This window comes from Planococcus citri, chromosome 1, assembly GCF_950023065.1.
Source record: "Planococcus citri chromosome 1, ihPlaCitr1.1, whole genome shotgun sequence".
In the NCBI taxonomy this organism is placed as follows: domain Eukaryota; kingdom Metazoa; phylum Arthropoda; class Insecta; order Hemiptera; family Pseudococcidae; genus Planococcus; species Planococcus citri.
Window position 1 is genome coordinate 68014545 of NC_088677.1, and position 26715 is coordinate 68041259.

The window sequence follows — 26715 nt, forward strand, 5'->3', positions numbered from 1 at the left end:
AAAATGAGTGGATCAAATTGATAATGGAATAAAGAATGCTCTTTAAAAAATTGCTCTTTGGACACAAAAATTAAAGAAGTGGTACATTTTACCTATTTTGTAACAGGAAATCAACGTAGGCAATTTTCATTTTATTTAAACAACAATTACAAAAAATCAGAATGTGCAGATAAAATTAATTATAGACTTATTAAATAAATAGGTATTTCAAAATAAATGGCTAATATTATTTCCATCTATTTTCTCCCCCCCCCCCTCCTTTCACCTCTTACAAAACGAGAACTGAAATTTTTAACCTTGTTGAATTACTCTCCACTTAAGGCCTCTTATTTTACAGCATCGCAATCGACTCACTATCAGCAACAGGTCGAAACGTATCGGCTTTGAAGGTGAAAAATATCCCAATCAGGAGTCCTTCGACAACAGTGCCTATAATTTCTAAACTTTTTCCAGCACGGTTTATGCGAACCGTGCCCAATCCTTCGTAAAATCCCGGATCCATTATCGGATGAACGAGTTCTACGACTTCTAACAAACTTGTATAAGCGCCGATCACTATTAAAAGACGTGTATGCAGAGAATAATCGGACCAGAGTTGCGCTTTATCAATTTTGGCCGATCTTATGAACCAAAATGCTCCAAAAATTGGTACCAGGTACGCGAGTCGAATGATTTCCACGATGCTGAATGAGGTCGAGAAAAACGACATTCCACCACCTTCAGATAGGAGTATTACGTAAACTAAGAGTAAAGGCGTACAAACGGCTGAGAGGAAGTAAACGACGAGCTTTTCATTTTGTGAGCCCGAAGGTGGTTGCTGCATTTCAGCGATGTGTCGAAAATACAAACATATCTCTAGAAGGATGACGAATTTGAAAAAAACCGTAGTAAATATTAAGTATATGTCGACGAGCGAAGGATGTATGAATATGATTTTACTCGCTGGTGTGTATTCGACAATGTAGAGTGATAATAAAATTACGCAGTAGAGAGTTAAAGTCTTGGTTATAAAACTCTGAGTAAACGCAGATCTGCGGAGAAACTTGTAAAGTTGAGCTATTAAGCAGATGGCTGAAAGCGATATGAATACTAGATTAATCCAAGTTTTTATCATCCTCCAATGCATCGTTGTTTTCAGACTATTGATGATGGTTGTTGTGGTCGAGGAAGCTGTATCTCGGTGGAATTGTGTTTGGAGGCCTGAAATCAAAGGTGTTTGATTGCTGAATGAGAGATTGAAACGAGTATTTTTTAAAGTTTAGTTTCCTGATTCTTCAAGTCAGCACTTTTCTGCTTTGTGACGGATGGAAAAATAGATAATCGTGTTTTTGTGGGCATGTTTTTTGTTCAAGGAATTTTTTTTTTCATTAAGAAATAGTACATATTCTTATTAGACCTGATCAGATCCAATCATTTTCCCTTGAGTACTCACAAGGGAATCTCTCAATAAATTTGAACATTTGAATGAAACCAAGCTAGATCGAAGGAACATCTCTTAAAACCCCCGTGATAAAAATTTTATGGGTTAAAGTTCATTTTTGTAATTTTTTTTGCTAATTTTTGAAAATAAAAAAAAATTAAAATGTTTTGTAGCAATTTTCTTGACGTTTTGAAAAAAAAATTCAAATTATAAGCCAAAGTTTATTTTAATTTTTTTTGTTAAATAATTACAAATCAAAGTTTATTTTTATTTTTTTTGCTGATTTCCAAAATTAAATAAAAAACTGTTCCAGGTCAATTTTTTTGAAAAAAAATGATTTTTTTGTTCAAATTACAAGCTAGACATTATTTTTATTTTTTCGTTAATTTTTGAAAATATTGAAAAAATGTAGAAAAAATTATTTTAAGAATGTCAATTTTTCAAGTTTTTCTTTCAAGAAATTGAAAAAATCTCAAAAAAACTGTTTTATGTGAATTTTTTCAACTGTTTAAAAAAATGATTTTTCTTCAAATCACAAACTGTAGTTTATTTTTATTTTTTCGCTAAATTTCAAAAATAAAAAAAATTCAAAAAAAAACTATTGTCAAGTTTTTTTAACTTTTTTTTAAAAAATGATTTTTTCTAAAATTAAAAGCTGAAGTTTATTTTTATTTTTTTGCTCATTTTCTAAAACTAAAAAAATTTTTAAAAAAACACTGTTTTATGTCAATTTTTTCAACTTTTTCAAAAATTTTTTTTTTTTAAATTACAAGCCAAACTTTATTTTTGAGTTTTTTGGGTAATTTTGGACAATTGCAAAAATCCAAAAAAATCTTTTTCAAGGCAACTTCTTCAACTTTTTCAAAACACCCAATTGATTTTTTTTTAAACAAAATCAACTGGGTAGTGTGAATCCCAGTACCCTAAAAACTATCAATCTCAGGACCTTTTGGAGCTTCCAGCGAGTTCTGAATTTTCTCCGGAAGTTTTAAATTGCTTTAGAAAAACTAAAAAAGAACTTCAGCCATTATAACTTTTGGTACACCAAACATAAAGCAATTTGAAATTTCTGGAAAATTTTGGTAGCTTAATGCTGTAAATTTAGAAATGGGGAGAGAGGATGAGTAATTCGTTCACTCCAGTTCATTTTGTTTGGAAAAAATTATTTCATGAAAAATAGGCAACGTTAAGATCGCCATAAAAACAACTTTTTTCAATTTTTTCAATTTTTCGAAATTCCAGAAAAAGTGAAAAAATTAAATTTTTAAAGAACGTAAGCAAATGTTTTTTTTTTTGTTATGATATCGTCGGGTGTGCCTAGGAGAGGAGTGAAAAGTTCAAAATGAACCTTAAAAAAATAATTAGGTGAAGCTTGTTTTTATTCTATTTTATTTTATTATCGTATTTTCAAAATACAAAAGTCGAAATACTTATACAAAAAACATAGACGCGTATTTGAAAATAAGTATATCAATAATTAAGTTAAGTTAACCAATTCTTTACTTATTTTTACAATCTGGGTATTTCCTCTTCCCCGCCACCAGCCCCTTCTACCCCGAAAATATGAAATAAAATAATAATGTACTTCAATTCACATCATTGCGAACGATTCAGTACCAGTGACAGGTAGAAACGTATCTGCTTGAAAAGTGAATAATATGCCAATAAGGATACCTTCGAAAGCAATGCCTAAATTTTCAAAGTAATGGGCCTGATCTGGAGGTTTGAACAACGAAGGCGTTTCATCATACTTGTAAAAAAATGTCATATAAATGAATTCGGCGATATTTAACACAATACAAACACCTGCGATCATGATTAAAAGGCGCATATGTAGCGAATACTTTTTCCATAATTGAGATATACTGAGGTTAGTAAATTTCATGTACCAAAACGCTGTGAAAATTGGTATCAGAATCACAGTACGAGCGACCTCCATGATACAGAATGTAACATTGATGAAACCTTCGATTTCTTTTGTTGGGGAAAAATACTCGAACGTATTCATACAAAATGCGGGTAAACTTACGGCTGAGACGAAGTAAACCAAGAGTTTCTTATTTTGGACACCCGAAGGTGGTTTTTGGTTTAAGGCGATTTTTCGAAAATACAAACACGCGTCAAAAGCCATGATGAATTTGAAAAAAACTGTCATCAGTATTAAGTACATGTCGCTGGGTGTTGCGTAATAGCTGGTTGGATGCCGGCCGAAAGCAAAATGAGTCATAGTGCCGTAATTCATAGCGTAGAATAGGAATAAAACCAGACAATATAGAGTTATAATCTTGGTAGTGACGCTTTGAGTACGAGCAGAGCTTCGGAAAAACTTGTAAAATTGAGCTATTATGCAGATGGTTGAAAGTATCGCGAGCGCTGTAGCTGACGGATTTATTGTTACGTTAAATAGCATCCTTATTTGGGCCATTGCGATGTTTCCTTCGTGGTGCGTTTCGCAGCAAAATGTTGTTTTCAAGTCTGAAATCAAACATTTATTGCTGATGTTTAATAAGGAAAAGTGGAAAGGAAATTTTTCATTAGGATGACTTTGATCAGAAAGTTGTCTCAGTTTAAATGTTTGATAGGGGTAGAGCCGGGTCAAAAAGGTCAAAAAGCTCGAAAAATACAAAACCAAATAGTGGGTACCTACTACCTAGTACCTACCTACCTACATAACTGCTTTAAATACAGGGTGTACAGAAATATCGTGAACCCCAGAGAAAGTTTTTCATTAAAAATATAGGTTGGCAACGACAAATAGATGCATATGGTTGGTGGAAAGTTATCACCTCAGTCCAACAACCAATCATATGCTATCATTATCATCATTCACTATGACCAACCGAAATACTTAGCAGAAAACTTTTTTAGGCAGCAATGCACCAGAAAATTACCTCAACTTACCAAAAATTACTGGTATGGTAATTTACCAAAAAATTACTGGTAATTTACCAAAAAATACTGGTAATTTACCAAAAAAATTACTGGTAATTTACAAAAAAAAATTACTGGTAATTTATCAAAAAAATTACTGGTAATTTATCAAAAAAATTACTGGTAATTTACCAAAAAATGACTGGTAATTAACCAAAAAATTACTAGTAATTTACCAAAAAATTACTAGTAATTTACCAAAAAATTACTGGTAATTTACCAAAAAATTACTGGTAATTTATCAAAAAAATTACTGGTAATTTACCAAAAAATTACTGGTAATTCAACCCAAAATCACCGGTAATTTACCAAAAATTGCCGGTTATTTACCAAAAATTACTGGTAATTTACCAAAAAGTAATGGAAATTTACTAAAAATTAGCAGTAATTTTGATAATTTACACAAAATTTAACTCACTAGAAATACCAATAATTTCGAAAACTTCAATGCTGCAAATTACTGGTAATTTACCAAAATTTATTAATAATTCACCACAATTTACCAAGAATTATTAACTGATAATTTACTAAAAATTATTCACTGGTAATGAACTTCCAGAAATTTCTCATAAATAACTATGTATGTAAAAGCGATCCCAGAAGGGGTGAGGTATCTAAATAAGATGAGGTAGAACCTCTCCACCCCCACCCCACCCCAAAAAAAAGAGAATAAAACACGATAAATTCTTGATACATTAGTTCATATGTAATATTCCGTTTAAAGTTTTAAAAGTAAAGAATATTCCAATAATGAGAAGATCTCCCATCTCGAAGAATTCATCGGCAAAAATTGGAAAAACTCGGCGACATTTGACAGAGTAAAAAAAGTACTCATCTACTCTTAATTGAGTAAGTAATTCGAAAGCATTTTCAAATACTCGTGTTGAATATTTGGTAATTTTTTTCAATCCATCATTATTGAGAAAAGCTCTGACTTGTAAGACGATTAAATACGAGTACAGTAGACGTACTTGATTAAGAATATTATGAATTTTACTCACTTGAAAGTCGTTATTCAGCTTGCATATCGTTGCAATGTTATAAGTTCGAGGTTTCTTCAATTTAACTATAAGTATTGCGAATGCGAATGAACCAAGTTTGATTTAAAAAAGTTTTTAAAAAAACGAAACAACTCACGTGTTTGTTGAAAGTTAACTGAACTCGTGTGTACGTCTACGTATGTTGTTTAAATTGGGAATTATTGGGTCAATTGAATTTGTTAGTTCACCATGTTTAGTGAATGAAAAATCTTGAGAAATGGAACCATCCCATTAATGAACAACCGACACAAATATAAACTTTACCTACCTAATCTGTATATTTTCTTGTTGAATTGCGATAAAAATGTTTCAACGTGACATAGGTAGTTATTTTTTGTGGATCCGGATATGAGTTTGAAAAAATAAACTTAAACTAGTGTAATTTAGCATTTTTGATTTTATGAAAAAATAATTATATATTTTTTTATTATTTGGGAAGAACACCAAAGTACTAATTTCTTGATAAGAATGCACTTTATCAAAGAAAAAATGCTCACTTTTTGGCCAACTCGATGATTTTTCGACAGAATTGCTCATAAACCATTGTTGAGATTTTTGTCAAAAGAGCTCATTTTTTTTAAAACAATAGATGTCTATAAAGTGCTCATCTTTTGGTACCTGAATAAACTACTCGCCCATTTTTCTGAAAAAATTGCTCATTTTTGGAAAATTCTTCTTGATTGGGGGCGGGGGGGGTGATGGTTAATTTTTAAAATTGAATCCTTGTTTATTTTTTTTGTAGAAATAACTCTTTTTTTAGGCAATACCTATACTTATTTTTTCTGAAATACTCAATGCTCATTTCTGTGGGGAATATTTCAACTTTTGGGCCAAATTGATCATTTTTTCATTTTTGACACAATCATTTTAAATAGCGATCGCTAGGAAAAGTAATAAAATATTGATGATGATTATTTTGATAGGTAAATTGCCCATTTTTAGCAAAAATATCCAGTTTTTGTTTTAAAATAAAATTTAGAATAAAAAATTCTTAATAATCCCCTTTTCGAGAAAAACCCTCTTAATCTGTTTTAGTGAAGCCCTTCCCCCAGTTGGAAAAACCGTAAAAAATAAAATAAATCAAAGTCGATAAAAAAATGAAAAATTTTTGCATTTCTTTGTCAGGATTCTTCTGAATTTCTTCTTCTTCAAAAAAAACTTCTTTGCTCCTCCCTCCACAACAATGTGGCTTCATTGTTTGTATCTCTCCAAAGTTTGAAAAACTAAAAAAATGAGATCTAGTGGCCTCCCTTTCGAGAAAAAAAACGTCTCTTGCCACTCTAAATATGTACCTTGGGGGGCTGGAGGTTTATGTTCTGTCCTTTGAGCAGGATGAATAGTTATTTAGGTGAACAATGAAAAAAAAAAAAAATGGTCAAGTATAATAATTTGAAGTCATTGTACTTATCTGAAAGTATACTCAGATTACTGTCGGTGATTTCGATCACAACAACTCGTAGACCCTTCATACTAAGTTAATTAAATTTAAGTCATCTAAAATATCAATATTCTAACCTTGTCGTTCATTATTGAGCAACATCATGTCTTACCCAGAAGAATCGATAGGTATTTGAAAAAATAGCGTAGAAATTACACGCCGTGTTACCTACTCGATCGTGACGTTTCGCTTAAGACTTTACAATTTACATTATTCTATGCTCTGGTTTTGGCTCGTGCCTTCTACCTTGGTATTTATTTATTTTTCTGCCATATAATACCCGCGTAAGTGTAATGAATGGTCTGAGTGAGTTTTGTTTAAATACTCTTGTAACTCTCTCGCGGTACAAAATCATCAACTAGTACGGTTGTAATCGTGCCAATAGGTGTGCGAAATGTACCGTTTGATAGCCCCACATTTATGTACATAGTGGTGATAGATTTTTTTTTAAGGTCTATGTCGATTTCAACTTGCTACTTGTAAGATTTGCTAATGTGGTTTTTCTTTTTCTCTATGTTTACAGGGTTATGTGATATAGAGTCGACTCAAAGTGGCTCCAGTATTATCCTAGATATCGAAGAATCTCGAGGAAACCGTAAGTATTTTATAGATCTAGTTATGAAGTATAGGTACTGGGACTGGCCTTTTTATGTACCTTTAGAAATTATTCAGTCGGGTAGCTCGTTAAAAAAAAACTTGCGATGACATTAACGCGCGTTAACTGCAGGATTCAGCTACTGACTAGTGACCGTCTAACTGCATCAAATCGTGTATCTGTTATAGTACCTATGTAGGTATGTGTAAATCTAGGCCTACTCTTGAGAGATTTATGTGTCGTACGATTGACTACGTATATGAGAGTGAGATGTGATTCTAAAACACGCTGGTTTAGTATATTTAAATTACCTATTCAATTTTACCTACTAGTTTTCAAGATACGAGAATATGTTACTGAACACGGATTTAGTACTGGTAGTTTTGATGTATTGCTTTATGAAATGGAATTCGTGAATGAGGTGGGATTATTTGCTGATGGTTTTTCAAAAAAATTCCGGCTTTTTTGCTTAAACAACCAACCGGCGATGGCCTATTTCCAAAACCTCGTAACTCCATTGGCACTTAGCACCTCGTGTAAAACGGCCTTTGTACTGCAGCGCTCCCTATCGGACTTGAATGCTCAACTCACAGATAGGTAACCACCCTGCATTACCTATCTTTCAGTTGAGTACTCAAGTCCCATAGGGAGCGCTGCAGTATGAAGGCAGTTTTACACGAGGTGCTAAGTGCCAATGGAGTTACGAGGTTTTGGAAATAGGCCATCGCGAATGTTCTCGCCTTAGCTGTCTAAAAAGTATTGTTTTTTTTTCAAAAGTGTTTAATAGAAGTCTTTGTTTTCTGACAAAATGCTGTCTTATGCCTAAATCCCCCCACCCCCCTCAAAAGTCCAATATTGTGCCAAAATTGCCAGAAAATTCTTCTTTTTTTTCGCCAAAATCTACTAAAAAAAGGTCTTTGTTTTTGTCAAAATTGTGAAATAGTTTCATTTTTGATCAATACCTAATTGTAAAAAAAGTCTTCATTTTTGCCAAAATTGTCAAAAAAATAGATATCAATTTGTGCAAAAATTGCAAAAAATTCAATTTTATCCCTGAATTTCCAAAGACGGTCTAGGTTTTTGTCAAAATTGTCAGAAAGTCCTATTTTGACCAAAATTACAAAAAAGCTCCACTTTTTGCAAAAATTGTCAAAATGTTCTAATTGTTGTCAAAAAAAGGTCCTGTTTTTTCCATTGAACGTTTTTCAATAAAAAGCACTGAAAATCATTTTTTTCAAATTTAAAAAATATTGAAAAACTGTTTTTTTAGGTAATTTGTTGTGGGAGAAAAATACACGCAGTTCTTCCACTTTAGAGGGAGAAAAATATTTTTATCCGTCACCTACACTGGGAGAAATTTACATACGAAAAGTTCAGTCACCTTAATGGGAGAAAGTTTTCTTGTCTCCTAATTGGGAGAAAAATTCTCATTCACCCTAGCAGCAGAATATTTTTCTACCCCCTAAGCGACGGATTTTCGATCATTATAATCAAGAAATTAAGGAACATAGCCGATTATACTCGATTCGATTACATCATTGTTTTTTAGGTGGTGGCGCCAAGCTGTCCACCACTCTCGCGATAACAACCAATAGAAAACCAGTTCAACACGAATATCGCCGAGTATAATCAAACATGACGTAATTCTAGCGCCAGCCGCGAAAGATAGTGCCACTAGAAGCATTGAGCGCGTGCGCCACTGACTGCATACATTCCCCCGCCTGATTTCTTGTAAAAAGCGCAGTTATAAAAGCTCTGATCCGAGACAATTTAGGTAGGACTGCAGACATCGACGCCACCAAGTATAGTTCCAACTTTACTTCCATCTCCGCGAATGGGCTCCTCGCCAGAAGAGACCAATAAATCCATCTTTAGCTCAATATTTCCAACTGTAGTTCCTACTGTTTCCAGCTTTAGGTTCCTTCAGTTCGTGATTTATTGGACTTTGATGAATTTTGACGTCTGCAGCCTCGGACTTTGTCATCATCTGCGATGACATCGTTTCTCAAGTTAAGTCCCTATGGGTCAATTAGTGAATCTTCAGCTGTCTCGGATTACTCTTTGAAATGCACAGAGGTAGGTTTTAATAACAAGTTGCCTTGGTTTACATCGTCCAACTTTAGATTTAAGTTTCAAGACCTTGGCTCACATTGTCTTCCATTATTTTCTTTTTTGTTTGAAAATGACGTATTGCTCAGGACGTGCATTTTAGGTTTAAGTACAGACGCATCGCTCAGGGTGTCTTCCTTTCTTTTTTCTTTTTTTAATATTTATTTTCCTTTTTGTTGCTCCTAGTTTATGTATTCCCAAAATTCCCCAGGGTTGTGATCCTTTTTATTTGTCTTTGTTTTATCCCTTAAGTATAAGAATAAATGTCCTAAATGTGAATTTGTCTTGGACTTTTATTCAACTTTCGTGGCTTTGAGAATTCAATGAATATTTCCAACTTTACCACAAATATATCATTCTGTCGAAAGTTCAATCATTTCTTAGCTCAAGCTTCAATTAATCCAACTTTAACCCCACGTATTATAAATATGTAAATATTGAGGAGGGAACCCATTTTACATCCGCAATTCGCCAGATCCTGAGATCTTGATGAGCTAGTTATAGAATCGCGAGAGATATTATTTTGACATCACCAATATTTCCATCACTATTTTTCCAACAGAACGAGAGTGCATGAATCCGATATCCAGATGGCCAAAGAGGATTTGAATTAGTCTATATTTTCTTATCTTCAAAGAAATCAAGATTCAAAATTTTCCATTTTTGAACTCTTGGTGAAAAATCAAAAACTTCAAAATAAAAAATTTAATTTTTTATTTTATGGTTGTTTTTGGGTTTTTCCGAATATTTCTCCCTCCACAAATTATTGAGTAGGTACGGTTTTTATTTTGAAATTCTAAAAGCCTGGGCCACTCCAAAATTTTGGCTAAAACTAAAAAAGTAAGACACCCCCCCCCCTCATCCCCACTTCAGTAAATTTTCGTCGTTCGTTTCTGGGAACTTTTTAAACCTGAAAGAATCACTCTGAAATGACGAAAAACTGTTTGTTATCATTGTTTGGGGTTTTGGATTTTTATAACCTGAAAAAAAATCAAATCAAGAATATTTGTCCAAACATAAAAATGTTCAAGACTCGATTTAAAAGCCGCCATTTCATTGTGTATTTTCATCTTACTTTTCCTCTCACTGCCTGCTTAAAGGATGAATACGAGTATAGTATGATTGTTAAATTTGGCAAATTCTGCCTTCCAGTCAAATTTCAATGTTATTGAATCGTGAAATATATTTACAGGGCTATACCTAAATCGAGTTTACTCCATTTCAATAATTCCTCGCATTACTAAATTTGTTCGTTGCAATTCTATCGAGTTACCATATCTCAACCCTTCATCATTTCCTGGAGCGTTATTAGTTTACATACCCAGCTATAGCAAATGGGGTGTTAGAACCATTAATTAGGGACCTGCCCACAACACGATCACTAATTGGAACGCGATCGATTTAACCTTTTTAATGACGAGAGCAATTGCCGCCATCGTCCAAACAGAACAGTACACTGTACCTATATCTACGTAGGTACCTATATGAAGTACTCATATAAAAATTCACCTATAGTACAGGAGAGTAGGAGGAAAATGGGAAATCGTGATTCAGTAATACTCAACTCAACACAGCCGCGCATTGACCCAATGAACCATAAAGAGCGGAATTTTAAATATTTTTTTGTAACCTGTGTAATTACGGCGAGAATAAATCAATCGTGCTGATCGACGAAGTAACATACGCGGGCTTGCCTTTGAAAATTTTTTTTCTTTTATCGAGTTATTGGAGGAAAAAAAGAAACATTGCGTCGCCAAACATGCATTTATAAATATATACGAGATCGATCAGTGTTTACAGTGAAAGGAAAACCGAAATGGCTGCAGGGCTAAACGTCATATTTAAACTCGTAAATAACAGGCTCAAGTTATACCCACTGTACGATTCAGACTCGAAGATGCAAAACCGAAACTAATTTGAAATTCGTTTTTTTTTTTCTTTACCTTCTTTCCTGATACTTTCGTACGCGATAATTATTCAATAAGAATTTATTATCAGCGTTCATCTATATACACAGTGATTTTTGTATGCGGCGACTTGGACTTGGAGATCCGAGTGGTTAGATTTTGTTACGAGTGAGAAGATTGGCCGGCTAGGTCGTTACCATTGGCAAGAAGATGAGACCGAAATGATGGATCTTTTTTCAGCGGTAATAATTTTTCTTCAAACTACATACGAGAAGATGAAGCGGCATCGACATCTATCTCACAGAGAGATTGACGCAACCCCTGACCTATTTCTATGGCGTTCACTTTGTGACGTGTATCGTGTACTTTTGTAGCCTACCTATTCGAAGAATAAGTGACAATAAAATGAACAATAGATCTCTGTATACCAAGACCAACTTGCATACTACAGAAGCACCTCAGCTTACGATTCTTTCGCTTTCTTAGAAGCGCGTTTTGACTAAATCGTGACTCAGGAGTCCGGGACGCGACGTTCACCATCGAAAAAAATAAACTAGTCATCATAAACCATAACCTTGGTGCACAAAAGCTTTATATGGAATCTACCCGGACTCCGTAGGAAAAATATGGTTACGCTTATGCCTGGTCGAAAAAAAAAATGCTATAAATTTTGATAATCCAAGTATTCGAAAATGTTGGTAATAAAACATACGTGTACGAATACTTTTGGGGTAATTAAATCATAAACGATGATACTTGTACAGATAAAAAAATATTTAAAGATGGTATCTGGAGAGAATTTGTGTATTTAAAACAGAGCGCGATATATGTATGGAACCCGCGTTGTTCGACTCTTCGTTCCCTTTCTACCGAAGAAGCCAAATCCGTAGTAGGTGAATCGGCTGCTTCTGACTAAAATTTTCGAAGCAACTGGAAATGGTGAAATTGAAAACTCGTTGGTATAGTTTTTGGTTCTTTTTCTTTAATTCTATTTGATGATCCAGGGTCATGCATGTCGACGTGTTTCTCGCTATAATTTTTATGTTTTTCACAATTTTTTTTTCTTCAAATTGCCAATGTGTTCAATTTTTTGAGGAATGATTTTGCCAAACTTTTCTAGGTTTTCCTGACCTTTTGAATATCAACTACGTACATTTAAATAGTAGAGGGAGTTAGATTTGGCGAAGAGGAAACTTTTTTATTCGAACAGGAATAATTTGAAAACTAGACAGCTAAGCAAAGCTTAGCTGCAAAGTGTGCGTAGCTAGCTGCCTTTTCTACAGCTATAACCGTTATTACATCTAGGTAGTGCATAAGTGAATCAACCATGTCACAGTAATGAGAATTTTTGAAACTCTCACTGCTTCAAAATAATAATTGTTTTTCAGTGTTTTCATATTTTCCAAATTACAATAGGTATTTCAGAATAATTTATAAGCTTGTATTGCTTCTAAATTAAGAAATTTCTAGTTGTTTTTCATAGTTTGCATTGTTTTAAAATTTACAAAATTTCAAATCAATTTCCCGAATTCCCCATCGCTACAATTTCATAAAGTTTTCAATAAATTTTCAGAATTTTGCATTGCTGCTGAGTTAGGAAATTTGCAATCAATTTTTAGAATTCACATTGCCTCTAAATAGTCAAATTTTGAATAATTTTTCAGAATTCTTATTGTCTTTAAATTAAAAAATTTCAAATTCAATTTTCAAGTTCATATTGTCCACAAATTGTAAAACGTTTACTCAATTTTTGGAATTTACATTGCCTTCAATTTTTCAGAATTCTCATCTTCTTCATAAATATTACAATACTTATTTCATATAATTTTCAAGTTCACATTATCTGCAACTTACAGAACTTTTAATCAATTTTTGGAATTCTCAGCATCTCTAAATACAAATTTTCATATTATTTTTTTTAGAATTTCCATTGTCTTCAAATTTATAAATTTTCAAACCAATTTTCAGAACTTGCTTTTTATTCTAAATTAAGAATTAAATCTTATAAAATATGTTAAGAATTTGAATTGCTTCTAAATTACACGAAAAAAAATATGGGTAATTTTTACAAAAAAATTTAACTAAATACTGGTATTTAGCACAATTAAGTACCAGATCCCATTCAATAATTTTTACTGTAATCGTATAGTAAAAATTATCATTTTAATAAATTTTGCTATAGGTACCAATAGTAAAAATCATTTTGTTTTAATAATTTTTACTAAATCATGATAATAAAAATTACATGTTTCAATTGTACAAAAATTAGTTTAATTAAGGTGCACCGGGGCAAGTCAGAATGATTTTTCGCAATTTCAACTTTGACCAGCTATTACTCCCCTTCTAATGAACCAAAATGGATCAAATTTATTATGTAGGTTCCCATAAGGGTTCTTAACCTATGGTAAAAATTTGAGCGCGATTGACACAGTAGCTTTTACTCAGTGGAATAAAATATAAACTGTCCTGACTTACCCCAATTGGGGGAAGTCAGAACAGGCTAAACTTTGCAGAGGCGTAGATCACAAACCGAGCGTCCTAGAAAAATTGCATAGAAACAAAATTGTAGAGAATTTAATTCTCTTTGAGATCACTCTCATCAGATTTTCACTAGGACGCACGGTTCGTCCGCTATATGCGAAAAACTAAGAAATAGAAAGTCTGTATTTTAGACCAAATTCAAAATAAGTTCAAAACAACAACAAAATACAATTGAACCAAAGACATCTAAAATGAAACTGAATCACAAAAATTTTTATGCCGTGATGAAGTAGGGGTAGTACCCTCACGTCACCTTTAGTGGCACTTCGCCAGATATAAACCTCTAGGCACTAGAGCAAGTTTTCTAACTTACCCCAAATTCCAACTTCCCCCGGTGCACCTTACTCATTTTAAAGTAATTTTTAAATTATAAGTAAAAAGTTAAAAATTATTCATGTCAAGGTAATTCTTACTATACTTATGGCTATAGGTAGACAAAAAATTAATGGAATGAATTTTTAGTTAGCAAATGATATCATAATTCATAACTCAATTTCAGCATTATTTTTGCCCCATTATCATGTACTACATACTACATAGGTAACTCCAAAGCATTTACCTATCCAATTTTCCTATGAAAAATCTGTCACCTACCTACTTACCTCACGGTGATTCGAACCTGGGTCCTTAAATTTCCTATTCCTACCTACATGCCCTAACCACTCAGCCACGAATTCACTACGAGGGTTAGGGCATTAAAATAATATATTTGTTTGGTAAACGCCCCACCAAACCACTCCCACTTGGAATTTACAGCTAACAGACCGGGGGTGTAACAGGGTACAATGAAACACAGCTGGTGATGGAACAGACTGCAGGGGGTATAGCAGGGTACAATGAGCGGCAGGTGTTCTACAAGTCCCCTTTTCCCTTTTTTAGGATTTAATGCATTAAAATAATGAACTAAAATTGCAATTACTCAGCAATTACCCATCCGAATTGGATGAAAATAAATCTATACCCTCCACCTTAATGATTCTCAAATGGTGTCCAATAGGTACGAAAAACGGTTGGATAGCTTAAGAGAACATTCATTGTAATTGAAATTTCAATTTCTCAAAGCGAAACCAATAGTGTGCTACGCACACTAAAAAATCATTAAAAATCATTACAAAACAATTTATCAGAAATCCTCCCCCCCCCCAAAATGAAATAAAATTTCACAAAAAAGTTATTTCAAATCATGAAGAAATTCATTTGTTGTAATGAACCAGAGTTGGGACTATTTAAAATATGATTTTCAGAGCTTTTTATTTACGTAAATAGTTCAACGCTCAGGTTTTGAAAAATTTTCAAGTGTGATTTTGAATCTCCTTTGAATTTCATTTCTACGAGCTAGAGCTGGGATTTTTATGCAGAAATATATGATGAAAATATGCAATATTTTATGCAATTTTCTCCTCTAAAATATGCAAAAATTTTAGTTTGAGTGACGTACCCCTGAACAGGATTTTTTAGGTTGAAAAATGTGAAAACGGTTAAGTATAATTCAAAACAAAATGAACGCAATGATCAAAGAATACACTTCTTTTTTTTAAAAATTGGCAAAACAAGTCATTTCATAATAATAAATTCATCATAAAATTCATAAGATCGAGAAACAAAAGGGAAAAAATGAAATATTTAACTAAAAAAATTAGCAACCAAAGGAATTGCATGCAATTATTAATATTGCATTCTGAGATTTTCCGCCAAAAAACTCCACAGCTCTCGTCACTAAGAACCACCTTGAATAATTGAAAGATCTCTCAACATTGTAACTGACGATCGGAGCATATTAGTAGCATGCTAGTTCACTGAGGCTCATTTTGAAAACTATTCGTAGGAAAAAAAAAAATCGAAAAATTGCGCCAGTAAAAATGAAATGCTTCAATACTTTGATAAAAAATTGTTTGATGACATTTCAGCAGTGTTGTCATTTTTTGAACAAAAAAATTTGAAAATGTTAATTTTTGCAAAATTTTCATAAATATGCAAAAAATACCAGAAAACACTCAAGTATGCAGAAGTGTGCAGGGTCCCCCTCCCCCCCATATTATAAAATATGCAATTTGGTCTGAAATGCAAAATATGCAAAATGATGTTTTTATTTTATTTTTATTTTTTTATTTTTATTTTACAATTTAGGTCTCTCCAACAGCTAAAGCCAATTACAGGAGAGACCATTTATAATTAAAGAGATAAGACTATGATTTGCTCCAGAGAAACAAGTTTGGGAAATACAAAAATAAAATATTTACAAATGTAGTTCTTCCTATATAAAAGAGAAGGTAAGAAATAAGCAAAAAGGTATAACACCAAACAGAAGAAATACTTATAAAAAAAAAAACAAAAAAAAAAAAAAAAAAACAAATAAACAAAAAAATAACTAAAAATATAAAACCAAAGGAAAAGATACAGATTATGAAATGGTTCACAAACAGCCCCCATTGGCTCAGTCGTCAAGAAATTTTCATGATGATTCGTGGAGATCTTATCAAATACGCACTTTTTCTAGTCTATAAAAAAAGATGCAAAACATGAAAATCCCAGCTCTAATCATCACTTAAGATGAACTACAAAATCTGAAAGTTGAATAATTTCATTAGAAATTCGGGAAAATGAAAAAATTGACACCTCCCTCTCCCCTGACGTGCCCTCTTCTAAGCGAGTCCAAAGGGAAATAAATACGGCTTTTTGATTGGTGGGTGACTTGATATGTATAGTGGAATTTTTTGGACCAAATCGGAGGACCTTCTGTACAAACCTGGTTTAACTGATAAGTATGGAATGACCCGCATGGATAGTTCGGTTTTCAACTTTTCAAATTTCAACTATCGATTCTGTATTCGATATTTATGAAACTCCATTTTTATGTACCTAATTGAAAATATTCCTTGAGTAGTTGCGTAGGTAGGTATGTACTAGGTATCGTAGTATCTTACCTTATTATACAAAAATTGAAATTTCAACAATTTTTCATTCTGGCAAAATTAGCTCCAGAAGTCCAAAGTTAAGGTAATTGACTCTCAACTAATATCAGCACTTAAGAGCTAAAATTCAGAGACTCTATCCACTTAGAGCTAATTTTGATGCCAATTTGTCCCAAAGCTGCTAGAAAATTGTATCTTCGAGTTTCCAGCTCATAAAAATCGCCACCTCTTTCATTTAGTTTCAAAATCCGAGTCTGAGTTCAATTCACCACTCTCGAATCTCCTTCAACTTTCAAGTCGTGTTCATTTTCGTGAATTCGGATTCGTCGACGAAGAAAGGAGAAGATACATGACCGCGAAACTTGGACGTTTGCATGCATACGAATCAATTAAGACGCTGATAAACGTATGAAAAAAAATGGGAGACCGGTACTAAGGTACAATTATGTAAATTAATACCGACAATGGTGTATTTTCTCGTCTTATTTTGTCTCCTCGTCTCGCTTCACCCCTGCCAGGAGGTAATTTTACGTGAGAATCGTACTAAACGTGAAATTAAACGCGGACGCACAAATCGTACATAGAGAACTCATTTAAGTAAATTTGTGTTTTTTTTAGCTGGTTGCTTTGTTTTCGTAGAAAATGCTCTCGGCTTTTGAGGTAATTGCAGAATACGAGTAGGCATACTACGAAGAGAAGTTGGTAGTCTTGGGGCTGATGCGAGGATGGTCCACGAGATGTCAAAAGTATACACCCAGACTCAGGGTTGTTCGTTTCGATTCGTTATGTGTATTTACCTCGCAGTATCTCGTTAAGGCCACCGGTTTCCAGATACTCTCCAGGATATTATTCATGGAGACCAAATAGACTAATCGTGTGATCAAATAAAACTACCTAATGAACGGTATTTTATCAATGATCTCATCGTCGTCTGGATACCGGAATTACACACTGGTGTATGTTGATATTCGACACCAACAGTGCGATCTGGACTTTCTACATATACGTATAACTTATTTCGAAGCAAAGCGAATTTTGAATTATGCATTTTTCATGCAAAATAATGTCCTAGTTTATGACTACCTAGGTCTTTACTTCAGTGTATAGTACGCCGCGAACAGAACACCGAAGGTAAACGGTAAAACGATGGCGCTGGTCCGAGGCACATCTACCCACTATTATTTTTAAATTCGCATTTTAAATATGGTACCTCAAAGACTCCCTGCGGATCGACTATCAATAAATTCCTCTATAATGTTATCGTAAAATCTCTTTTGGAAAAAATTATACAAGCCGAAGATGAGAATTTGCAAATGCAAGTCATTCGAAGATACGAGCTACCGACAGTATATACAAGATTAAAAAATAACCTATCTATATGAGTTTATTGACTAATGAAGGGTTATTTTTTATACCTACTGGAAATTTTGCAACATGTTGATGTGTGTTTTTTCTTTTGTAAGAGAACTGAAACTAATAAGTTAATGTTTCATCTCGTTATTTATTTATTTTTTTTTTTGCAGAAACGAATCAATCGACGATACCAGCCGAACTGCCTATTTTTGGAGATCCAAATTCAGAGATCACATTGAGTCTGTTGTTTCCGAAACAGCCTGCTATTTTTAAACTCAGGGAGAAACGGTTGCAATTGACTGCGCCTTTGGATCGTGATGCTGAGAATTTGTCTCATGTGATATTTCAAGTAAGTTGAAAGCACTTTTTTCATGTTTTGAAATTTTATATCCCATTCAAAATTCATTTAGTCGGGGAGGGGGCCGCACAAGGATCACTTATACCCCCCTGCCGATCCTCCGGGACAACTTTTTTCTTAAAGTGGGAGTCCTAAGGAACATTTCTAGCCCTTGTCCTCAAAAAAAAGTGGCCCTACTTACAAAATGGCGGCCATTCTGATTGACAGGTCAGCCAAAATCGCAGATTTTGCGTTCCAACATAGGACAAGCATGAATTTTTTTAAACCGTACAAAGGTAGATCGAAAAAGCAGGCAAAAATTCATTACCAGTCAAAATTTCAAGTGCTAAAGTGCCTTTTTCGATTTTTGGTGAATTTTCAAAAATAAAATTTTGGCCAAATGTAAGAAAAAATCAACATTTCACCAAATTAACCCAGAAAGCTGAAATTTGGGATATACTCTATTTTCGACCTGCCAAATCGATTGGAAACTGTTTCAAACCGTTTTGAGCAGTTTTGGAGCCTCCAGCCGATTTTTGAAATCAATGGAGTTGGAAAGCCGAAATTAATTCTGCAAACTGATTTCAATATGCTGTGAAGTCGACTGCAGGTAAATTTCAAGTCGTTTTGGAGCCTCCAGCATTTTTTTGAAAATTACTGGAGCCTCCAGTAAATTTTTGAAATTTGAAATTTCCCCAAAATTTCATCAAAATGGTAATGGAAAGCTGAAGTGAACTATACACTCCGATTTTAACACCCTTTGAAGACGACTTCAGGTGGGTTCAAGTAATTTCGGAGCCTCCAGTGACTTTTTGAAAGGTTTCATGGCGTTTTCAGGAGAATAGAAATTTCCAAGAAGTAGCTGGAAGCTTCAAAACCACTTGAAACCACCATGCAGTCGACTTCATATTATTGTATTGAAATTAGTTTGCAGAGTAAATTTCGGCTTGCTAACCCCATTTGAAGAAATTTTGGGGAAATTTCAAGTTTCAAAAATCTACTGGAGGCTCCAGTAATTTTCAAAAAATTGCTAGAGTCTCCAAACCGACTTGAAATTAGTTTGCAAAATTAATTTCGGCTTTCGATCCAACTCCATTTGGTGAAATTTTGTGGGAATTTCGAGTTTAAAAATTCTACTGGAGGCTCCAGTTATTTTCAAAAAATCGCTGGAGGCTCCAAAACGACTTGAAATTTACCTGCAGTCAACTTCATCGCTTATTGAAATTAGTTTACAGAATTGAAAATTTCGAGCTTCGAAAATCTTCCGGAGGCTCCAGGAATAAATTGCAGCTTTCTAGGTTAATTTGGTAAAATTTTGATTTTTTTCTCACATTTTGGCCAAAATTTGATTTTTTGATTTTCGAGAATTCACCAAAAATCGAAAAAGGCACTTTAGCACTTGAAATTTTGACAGGTAATGAATTTTTGCCTGCTCTTTCGATCTATGTACCTTTGTATACGTTTTAAAAAATTTCATGCTATAGTCCTATGTTGGAACGCAAAATCTGCGATTTCGGCTGACCTGTCAATCGAAATGGCCGCCATTTTGTAAGTGGGCCACTTTTTTTTAAGGACAACCCCCCCTCACTTTGTAAAAAAAATTGAAAAATTATGAAAATGGATGTGACATGTCGATTCCCACTAATTCGAGGTCACTGATTTCGAATATTTGATTTATTTCTTGGATTCGACTACTCAACGTCTCCATCGCACCCATTTTAACAAAGTGAGTGGTTGGAAGGGTTCTTTGAGGGGCAAATGTACACAATGTAGGCCCACATACCTACTTGATAGAAAATTATGTTACTTCTAAATAATACCTATTCATCTCACTTTTTACACACATAATTTCAATGGTCCTTCGGAATTGGTCAAATATAATGAAATACGTTGAAAAAAAATAACAATCCGCGATGTTAATTCGATCGAATTATCGTACATTTCACAAACGGTCAGTCGCAAAAATAGGACACGTATTAGATAGTACCTACATAAACTTCTGTACAGCAGCTTTAAAACGTTCGATCTCCTTGATTATGACATCGTTTTGACTTTCGCAAACGCGAATCTCAAAGAAAAGAACTTAATTGCGATAATAGGTTGAAAACAGCTAATGCACTTTTATACTAACACGTCAAACTCGTGTTGATTTCCGCCGCTTTGTCAACCAACAACCAACCCATTCGTGTATACATTTTATCCAGAATCACGAGCTCGAAAGTCCATCCAAAGAACGTATCGCCCGTGGCATACACCACATTGACCTAAAATTAAAAATTAGAGTATAATTTTATTCTTTGCTCGTGTTAAGGTTTTTTTTCTCTCTATTTTCGTCATAATTCCACTTTTACGAGTTATTTTGGAGTAAAAAATAAGTTTTATTTACGATTAAAAATTGTTTTATTTGTATAGGTGATTTGCACTGTAAGAAGTACCGGTAAGAAGAAAACGCTTCCTGTTATCGTACGAGTATCGGATATCAACGATAATGCGCCTAGATTCACCAGTAAAACGTACTCAGCCAATATATCCGAGGTATTTGCTATTTATTATTTTTCTATAATTAACGCGTTAATTGGTATCGAGATCGACAATGTTGAAAAACTAGTCAGCGGTGTTACAGTTAGATGCTTTTGTTCTCGTGTACCGGCGTGTATTAGGAATTCTTTCTCCCTCTTCTCCTCTGCTTCGCCAAGTTCAGAAGTCCGTTGTCCGCTCGGATACATGTGAAGAAATTTTTGCTAAGGGTACCGTCCTTCGTTTGCCGTTAAACGGATTGTTTGTGTTTTTTTTTTTGAATTCCAAAATAATTGAGAATTATGTAATGTAACAGTATAAAAGTCCAATATGCACTGTTCAGTTGGTTGGTATTTTTGCCCAAAAAATTCAGTTGGGTTTTTGTAGATAAAAAATCTGAAATGTCACAAAAGACGTATTTTTTGGATTTTCTCAGTCGAATAGTAGGGCCCTTAAGGTGTGATTTTCAAACTTTGGTATAAGAATACCTTAGTTATGCAGGCATCATTAAGTCAGTCAGGCCCTCAAAAAATTTGTATCCTAGCATAAAGGAGATCTTTCCACGCTCACTGAACCAAAGTTCGCAAAAAACGACTTGCTCGATAGGGCGCCGCAGTCGAATTTTGAAGTTTTCTCATTTCCCCTCCCTTACGTATAAAAATGTAGACCCGTCACATGAGTTAAAGTTTCGAGACAAATTTGAATAATCAGATAAAAATGTTTTTGAGCATTTAAAAAAAATTAGCTAAAAATTGGGTCATGATTTTTGAAGATTTTCATAAAATAGTTATATGGGGGTAATTCTCAGAAAAAGGTAAAATTCGTGTACATGGCAAATTTCTCAACGGTTTTAGCATGAATTTTTTTTTTTTTTTTGGTCCATTCAAGAATGACCCCGCACACATTTCACACATGGTATTGAGGTTTCTAGACCCTCCTTTCATTGGTGTACATTTGATTTTATACCCCAAATGTCCTTCGACTTGGCTGTCACACATCATGTTTTTGAAAATGAATGTTATAAAGTGTCATGAACTTCATTTTTTTTTGGAAAAATTGACACATTCTCATTATTATAGAACATGAAGGTCTCTTATTGTGCAAATTGCAATTGCAATAAGTCTATAGGAAGCTCACAATTCACATTTGAAAACTGTCACACACTTTTTGCGCAAATTTTCGAGCAATTTTCAATTATTTTTGGTAGCTTCCCAATCCAACATTTTTTTCTGGTGAGTGGCTGCACTGGTTCACTGTTCTCATAGAAATGTTACCCCACACCGTTCTTTTTAAAAACTACATTACAGCTCGTTCTGATCGTACTTATCTGTGAAGTTTTGATATTTCGCAAAATCTGTGTCCTTCGGCTTGGTGTTTTCATTTACGCCAATGAACCCGCCAAAACCAATACCTAATTGAGCACGGGAAGTTATTCTACATGATAAGTACACATTTATTACGTGTTAAAAATCGAATAATGTCCAGTAGGTAAGGCTAGAAACGAAAAAACGTTGAGATTGTCCTTCGGCTTGTCCAGCGCCCATTTGTCCTTCGACTTGGCCAAATTTCAGACAGCTGTACTTTTATCGCGCTAGTCGGCATATTATACACGATAATACAAGCAAAATTTTACATTTTCTCCCTCCCCACACTTCACCTCTACCCCTACCAAAAAAATAAGTCCAGATTCGAACTCTGCGGCCTGAAAAACATAAATCGACATATTACACGATAATATAAGCAAAATTTGACATTTTCCCCCTCCCCACGCCTCACCCTCCACCTCTACAAAAAAAAATAACTCCAGATCCGAATTCTACGACCTTGAAAACATGTCAATCGACATATTACACATCGATGAGGGTCGAATTCTAATTATCGCCGTTTTAGGGGGGCCGGGGTCCACAGTGGGGGGGATTGAATTGAGGCCAACACTAGAAAAGGGATCTGGGACACATATACAAATGATTCCCACTTGAAATTTTCCAAAAAAATGATTTTCGTTTTTCAAAATTATGCATATCAAAATCGACCCTTTTTCTGAGAATTACCCATGGGTCAAAATTTCGTGATAAAAACAAATCTTCGTATAGAAATACTTTTTGAGCATTTTTGGAGAATTTTTAAGCCCGAAACTAGATCATAGTTTGTAGAATTTGAAATCAAATTTTGCGAGAAATTCAAATGTTCCGACGAAACTATTTTAAACTGTTCTTGGACCTCAATTGGAATGTCGTGAAATTCATCAGGAAACGTTGACATTTTTATCAAATAAATCAAAAATTTCCATCAAAACTTTTTTCGAGCATTTTTGATGAATTTTGATCCCAAACTTGAGTTATGATTCTCGAAATTTAATTTTTTTATTATGATTTTTTAAAAAATTTGTCTCTATTTTTTGGAAGTACGAGTTGATTAATTCTTATCAAGATTCCGTAGCATTTTAAATAACTGATTTTCTCGTGTAATTTTAACCTACTTTTCTTCCATCGTTTCTATGAATCAACCATAAGATGTTTTCTTCGAAATTCTCAAAAAAGTTTCGATATAAGTTTGTGATTGTGTCCTGAAAATTGTTATTCATTTCAATAGGTCGACGGTATCTTTTTTTTTTATTCCAAAAATAATGACCCAATTGTTGGCTCAAAATTCTTTTAGCTCTGAAAAAAAAAGTTTCAACACATTTCTAAAAATCGCATTATACTTTTTCAAAAATCCGGAAAACCATGACCCAATTTTGGGCTCAGAATTCTGCAAACGTCTCAAAACACATTTTCGTCGAAATATTTGAATTTCTCGCAAAATTTCAACTCATTTTAATAGGTCGCATAGTACTTTTTCAAAAATCCTGAAAATCATGGCCCAATTCAGGATCAAAATTCTTTGAAAAATATGATTAAAAAAGGTTTCTATCAAAATATTTTGAATTTTTCAAGAAATTTTAACCAATTTTGATAGGTCACATGGCATCTTTTTCAAAAATCTCGAAAACCATGACTCAATTTTCTCAAAATTATTTGCAAAATTTTAACCAATTTCGATGATGCCTTTTTCATGAACCTCAAAAATCATGTCTCAATTTTGCGCTCAAAATTCATAAAAAATGCTGAAAAAATGTTTGTTGATGAAAATTTTTACTTCCTGCCTGGCTTCTAAAAGTCGTCTGTCTTCCCGTCTGGCCTCTCGAGGTCATTGACCCGTCTGTCTGACTTCCCAACGTGGTTGCCTGCCTAGTGTGTTAAGATCATTGACAAATCTTTCTGACTTTTCAAAGTAGTCTGTCTGCCTGTCTGGTCTCTTAAGGTCGTTGACCCGTCTGTCTGGTTAACTGAAGGTCGTTTGCCAGTCTGTCTGGCTTTTCCAGGTCACTGACCTACCTGTCTAGGCTCTCAAGGTTGTCTGCGTGCCTGTCTGACTTCCCAAGGTCGTCGGTCTGCCTATTTGGCCTCTTAACGTCATTGACTCGTTCGTCTGGCTGTTCAAGGTCACTGACCTACCCGTGTAGACTCTCACACATGTCCAGACTTGGTGCTCTAACTTGCTTCAAGAGGCCTCCCTACCCTGCTAAAACTAATAAGGCTGGCAAAATCTATGTACAATTTTTGTTTTTTGATAAATCCGTATTGCATGGCACATGTATTTTTCAAAAATACCAAAAATCATATCTCAATTTTGGGATTAAAATTTATCCGAAATGTGTAACAAAAGTTTTGATAGAATGGAAATTTTTGTTTATTTGGACAGAATTTTAACTCAATGATAAATTGCATGACTTTTTTTTTCAAAAATCCCGAAAATCATGTCCGAAATTTGAGCTGAAAATACTTCAAAACATTTTCGTTGATCTATTTGAATTTTTCGCAAAATTTCAACTTTTTTTTATTGGTCGCTCACACTTTTTTAACAATTTCAAAAATCACGTCTCAATTTTCAAAAATGCTCTAAAAAAGTTTGGATGGAAATTTTTGATTTTCTGTCATTTTAATTCGTTTTCGCAAACTGCATGAAATTTCTTCAAAAATCTCGAAAATCATGTCCCAAATTTGGGCTCAAAAATATTTTTTTCTTGGCAATTTAGGCTTTTAAAAAAAGTAGGATTTATTTTTGAAATTTTGCGAAAAAAACAAGACTTCTTTAGACGTTTGATCAGAAAAAAAACAACAGGTCTTGTCTGAAATTTTGGCAAAAAAACTGAATTTCGCCCACTTTTGTACATTTGGGGTAATGAAGTTCGGGGGAAATGAATTCAAAAACTTGATCAACAGAAATTTTTTCAACGATTTTTTTTTGTATACTGAATGATTTTATTCACATCTCGTTCTCAAGTTATCAATAATGATTATCGTTCTTTTCCTACAAATTCTTTTCGCCTTCAACCTCGTCAATTCATCCCCTTCTCTTTTTCCCTAATCACAAAACATACCATTTCACCTCAACCTAGATCCATAAACACCATTAAACAACAAACGAAAACCATACCTATAGCTATTTCCATCGTGAAAATGAAAATCAAATCAATGGAAAAACAACAAAAACAAAGCTCAACCGCCTCCTTTAAAGTAGATAGGTATTCGTAACGCGTACGATAATTTTTGAAAAGCTGTACAATCTTCGATTACACGTTTTAAAATTCCAAAGACGACGACAACGATGGCGTACCGTACCTATTCAATGTATGTAGAGAAGTAGAGACTCGTATGTGGTTGGACTTGAAATCGATAAATTTATACACGATTTATACCCGGCTACATAAAGAATTGACAGAAATCTGTAAGAGTAAACATGCTATCGATTTTCATCGCTCTATACTTTACCTTACTCTATAGTCTCTAGCTATGGCAACAAACACACGTTGAATACGCCGCCTCTTTTTTTTTTCCTTTTCTATATAATAATAATTCTTTGTTTAAAATGATGTAAAAAACGTCTACTATACGGTTATTTCCATTCATACTTAAACAAAATGATATTTCTTTCCTAGATTTTTTTCTTTCTAAATAATAATATTACCTATAACCAATTCTGTATGAAAATTAGAACCACGATAGTATAGGTAATAGGTATAGGTATACGGTATCTTCTTCGTTTCCATGAAAACCGGTACCTTTAAAGATGATAGAATTCCATAAAAAGTTCTGGTTTTCATAAGTAGGTACTAGGTAGGTATATCTCTGGTCTCTACCTACTTTTACGCACTAATACGTGAAATTCGCTGTTATTTTTCTTCTCTCATTTAATTATTACGCAATTTTATGGAATGTGTCCACCGTCATAATCGCCACCGTATGGAACCTCATGTAGGAAAGTAAATACAGAGGTAGCTTCCAGTTGCCGACATGACCCCGATAATGAACCGAGATAAAGAATTTAAACACAAATATCGAAAGTTACATATTTCACCTGCTGCAAGAACCCCCTATAGTGATTCGATGTATTCTAATGGGTAATCTGTGCATACCTACCTAGTATCTATCCTAGGGAGGAACTTTTACTTGGTCGAATGAAGATATCAACGAACGCGAATCTCGAGATGATGATACCTGGCTATAGACGAGTTTGAAACCTCTCTCTATGTATCTGTGATAGTTACAATCTTCCGCCAAATACTACATACG

General features: G+C 33.8%; 1 protein-coding gene and 1 long non-coding RNA gene across 3 annotated transcripts in view; one reads left to right on the forward strand and one right to left on the reverse strand.

Annotated features, from left to right (window-relative positions):
- Cad99C (cadherin-99C) overlaps positions 1–26715 on the forward strand; it is a 269753-nt gene that overhangs the window by 186844 nt on the left and 56194 nt on the right. For both annotated transcript variants that reach the window (XM_065347422.1, XM_065355009.1), the window contains exons 6-8: positions 7353–7424; positions 18417–18595; positions 20996–21118. In XM_065347422.1, the coding sequence (XP_065203494.1) occupies positions 7353–7424; positions 18417–18595; positions 20996–21118 (374 nt within the window). The remainder of the gene's footprint in view (positions 1–7352; positions 7425–18416; positions 18596–20995; positions 21119–26715) is intronic.
- LOC135833505 (uncharacterized) lies at positions 111–5499 on the reverse strand. Its single transcript, XR_010556474.1, has 2 exons — positions 5353–5499; positions 111–1200 (listed from the first exon to the last, which is right to left on the reverse strand). It is a non-coding gene; the product is annotated as an uncharacterized LOC135833505 (long non-coding RNA).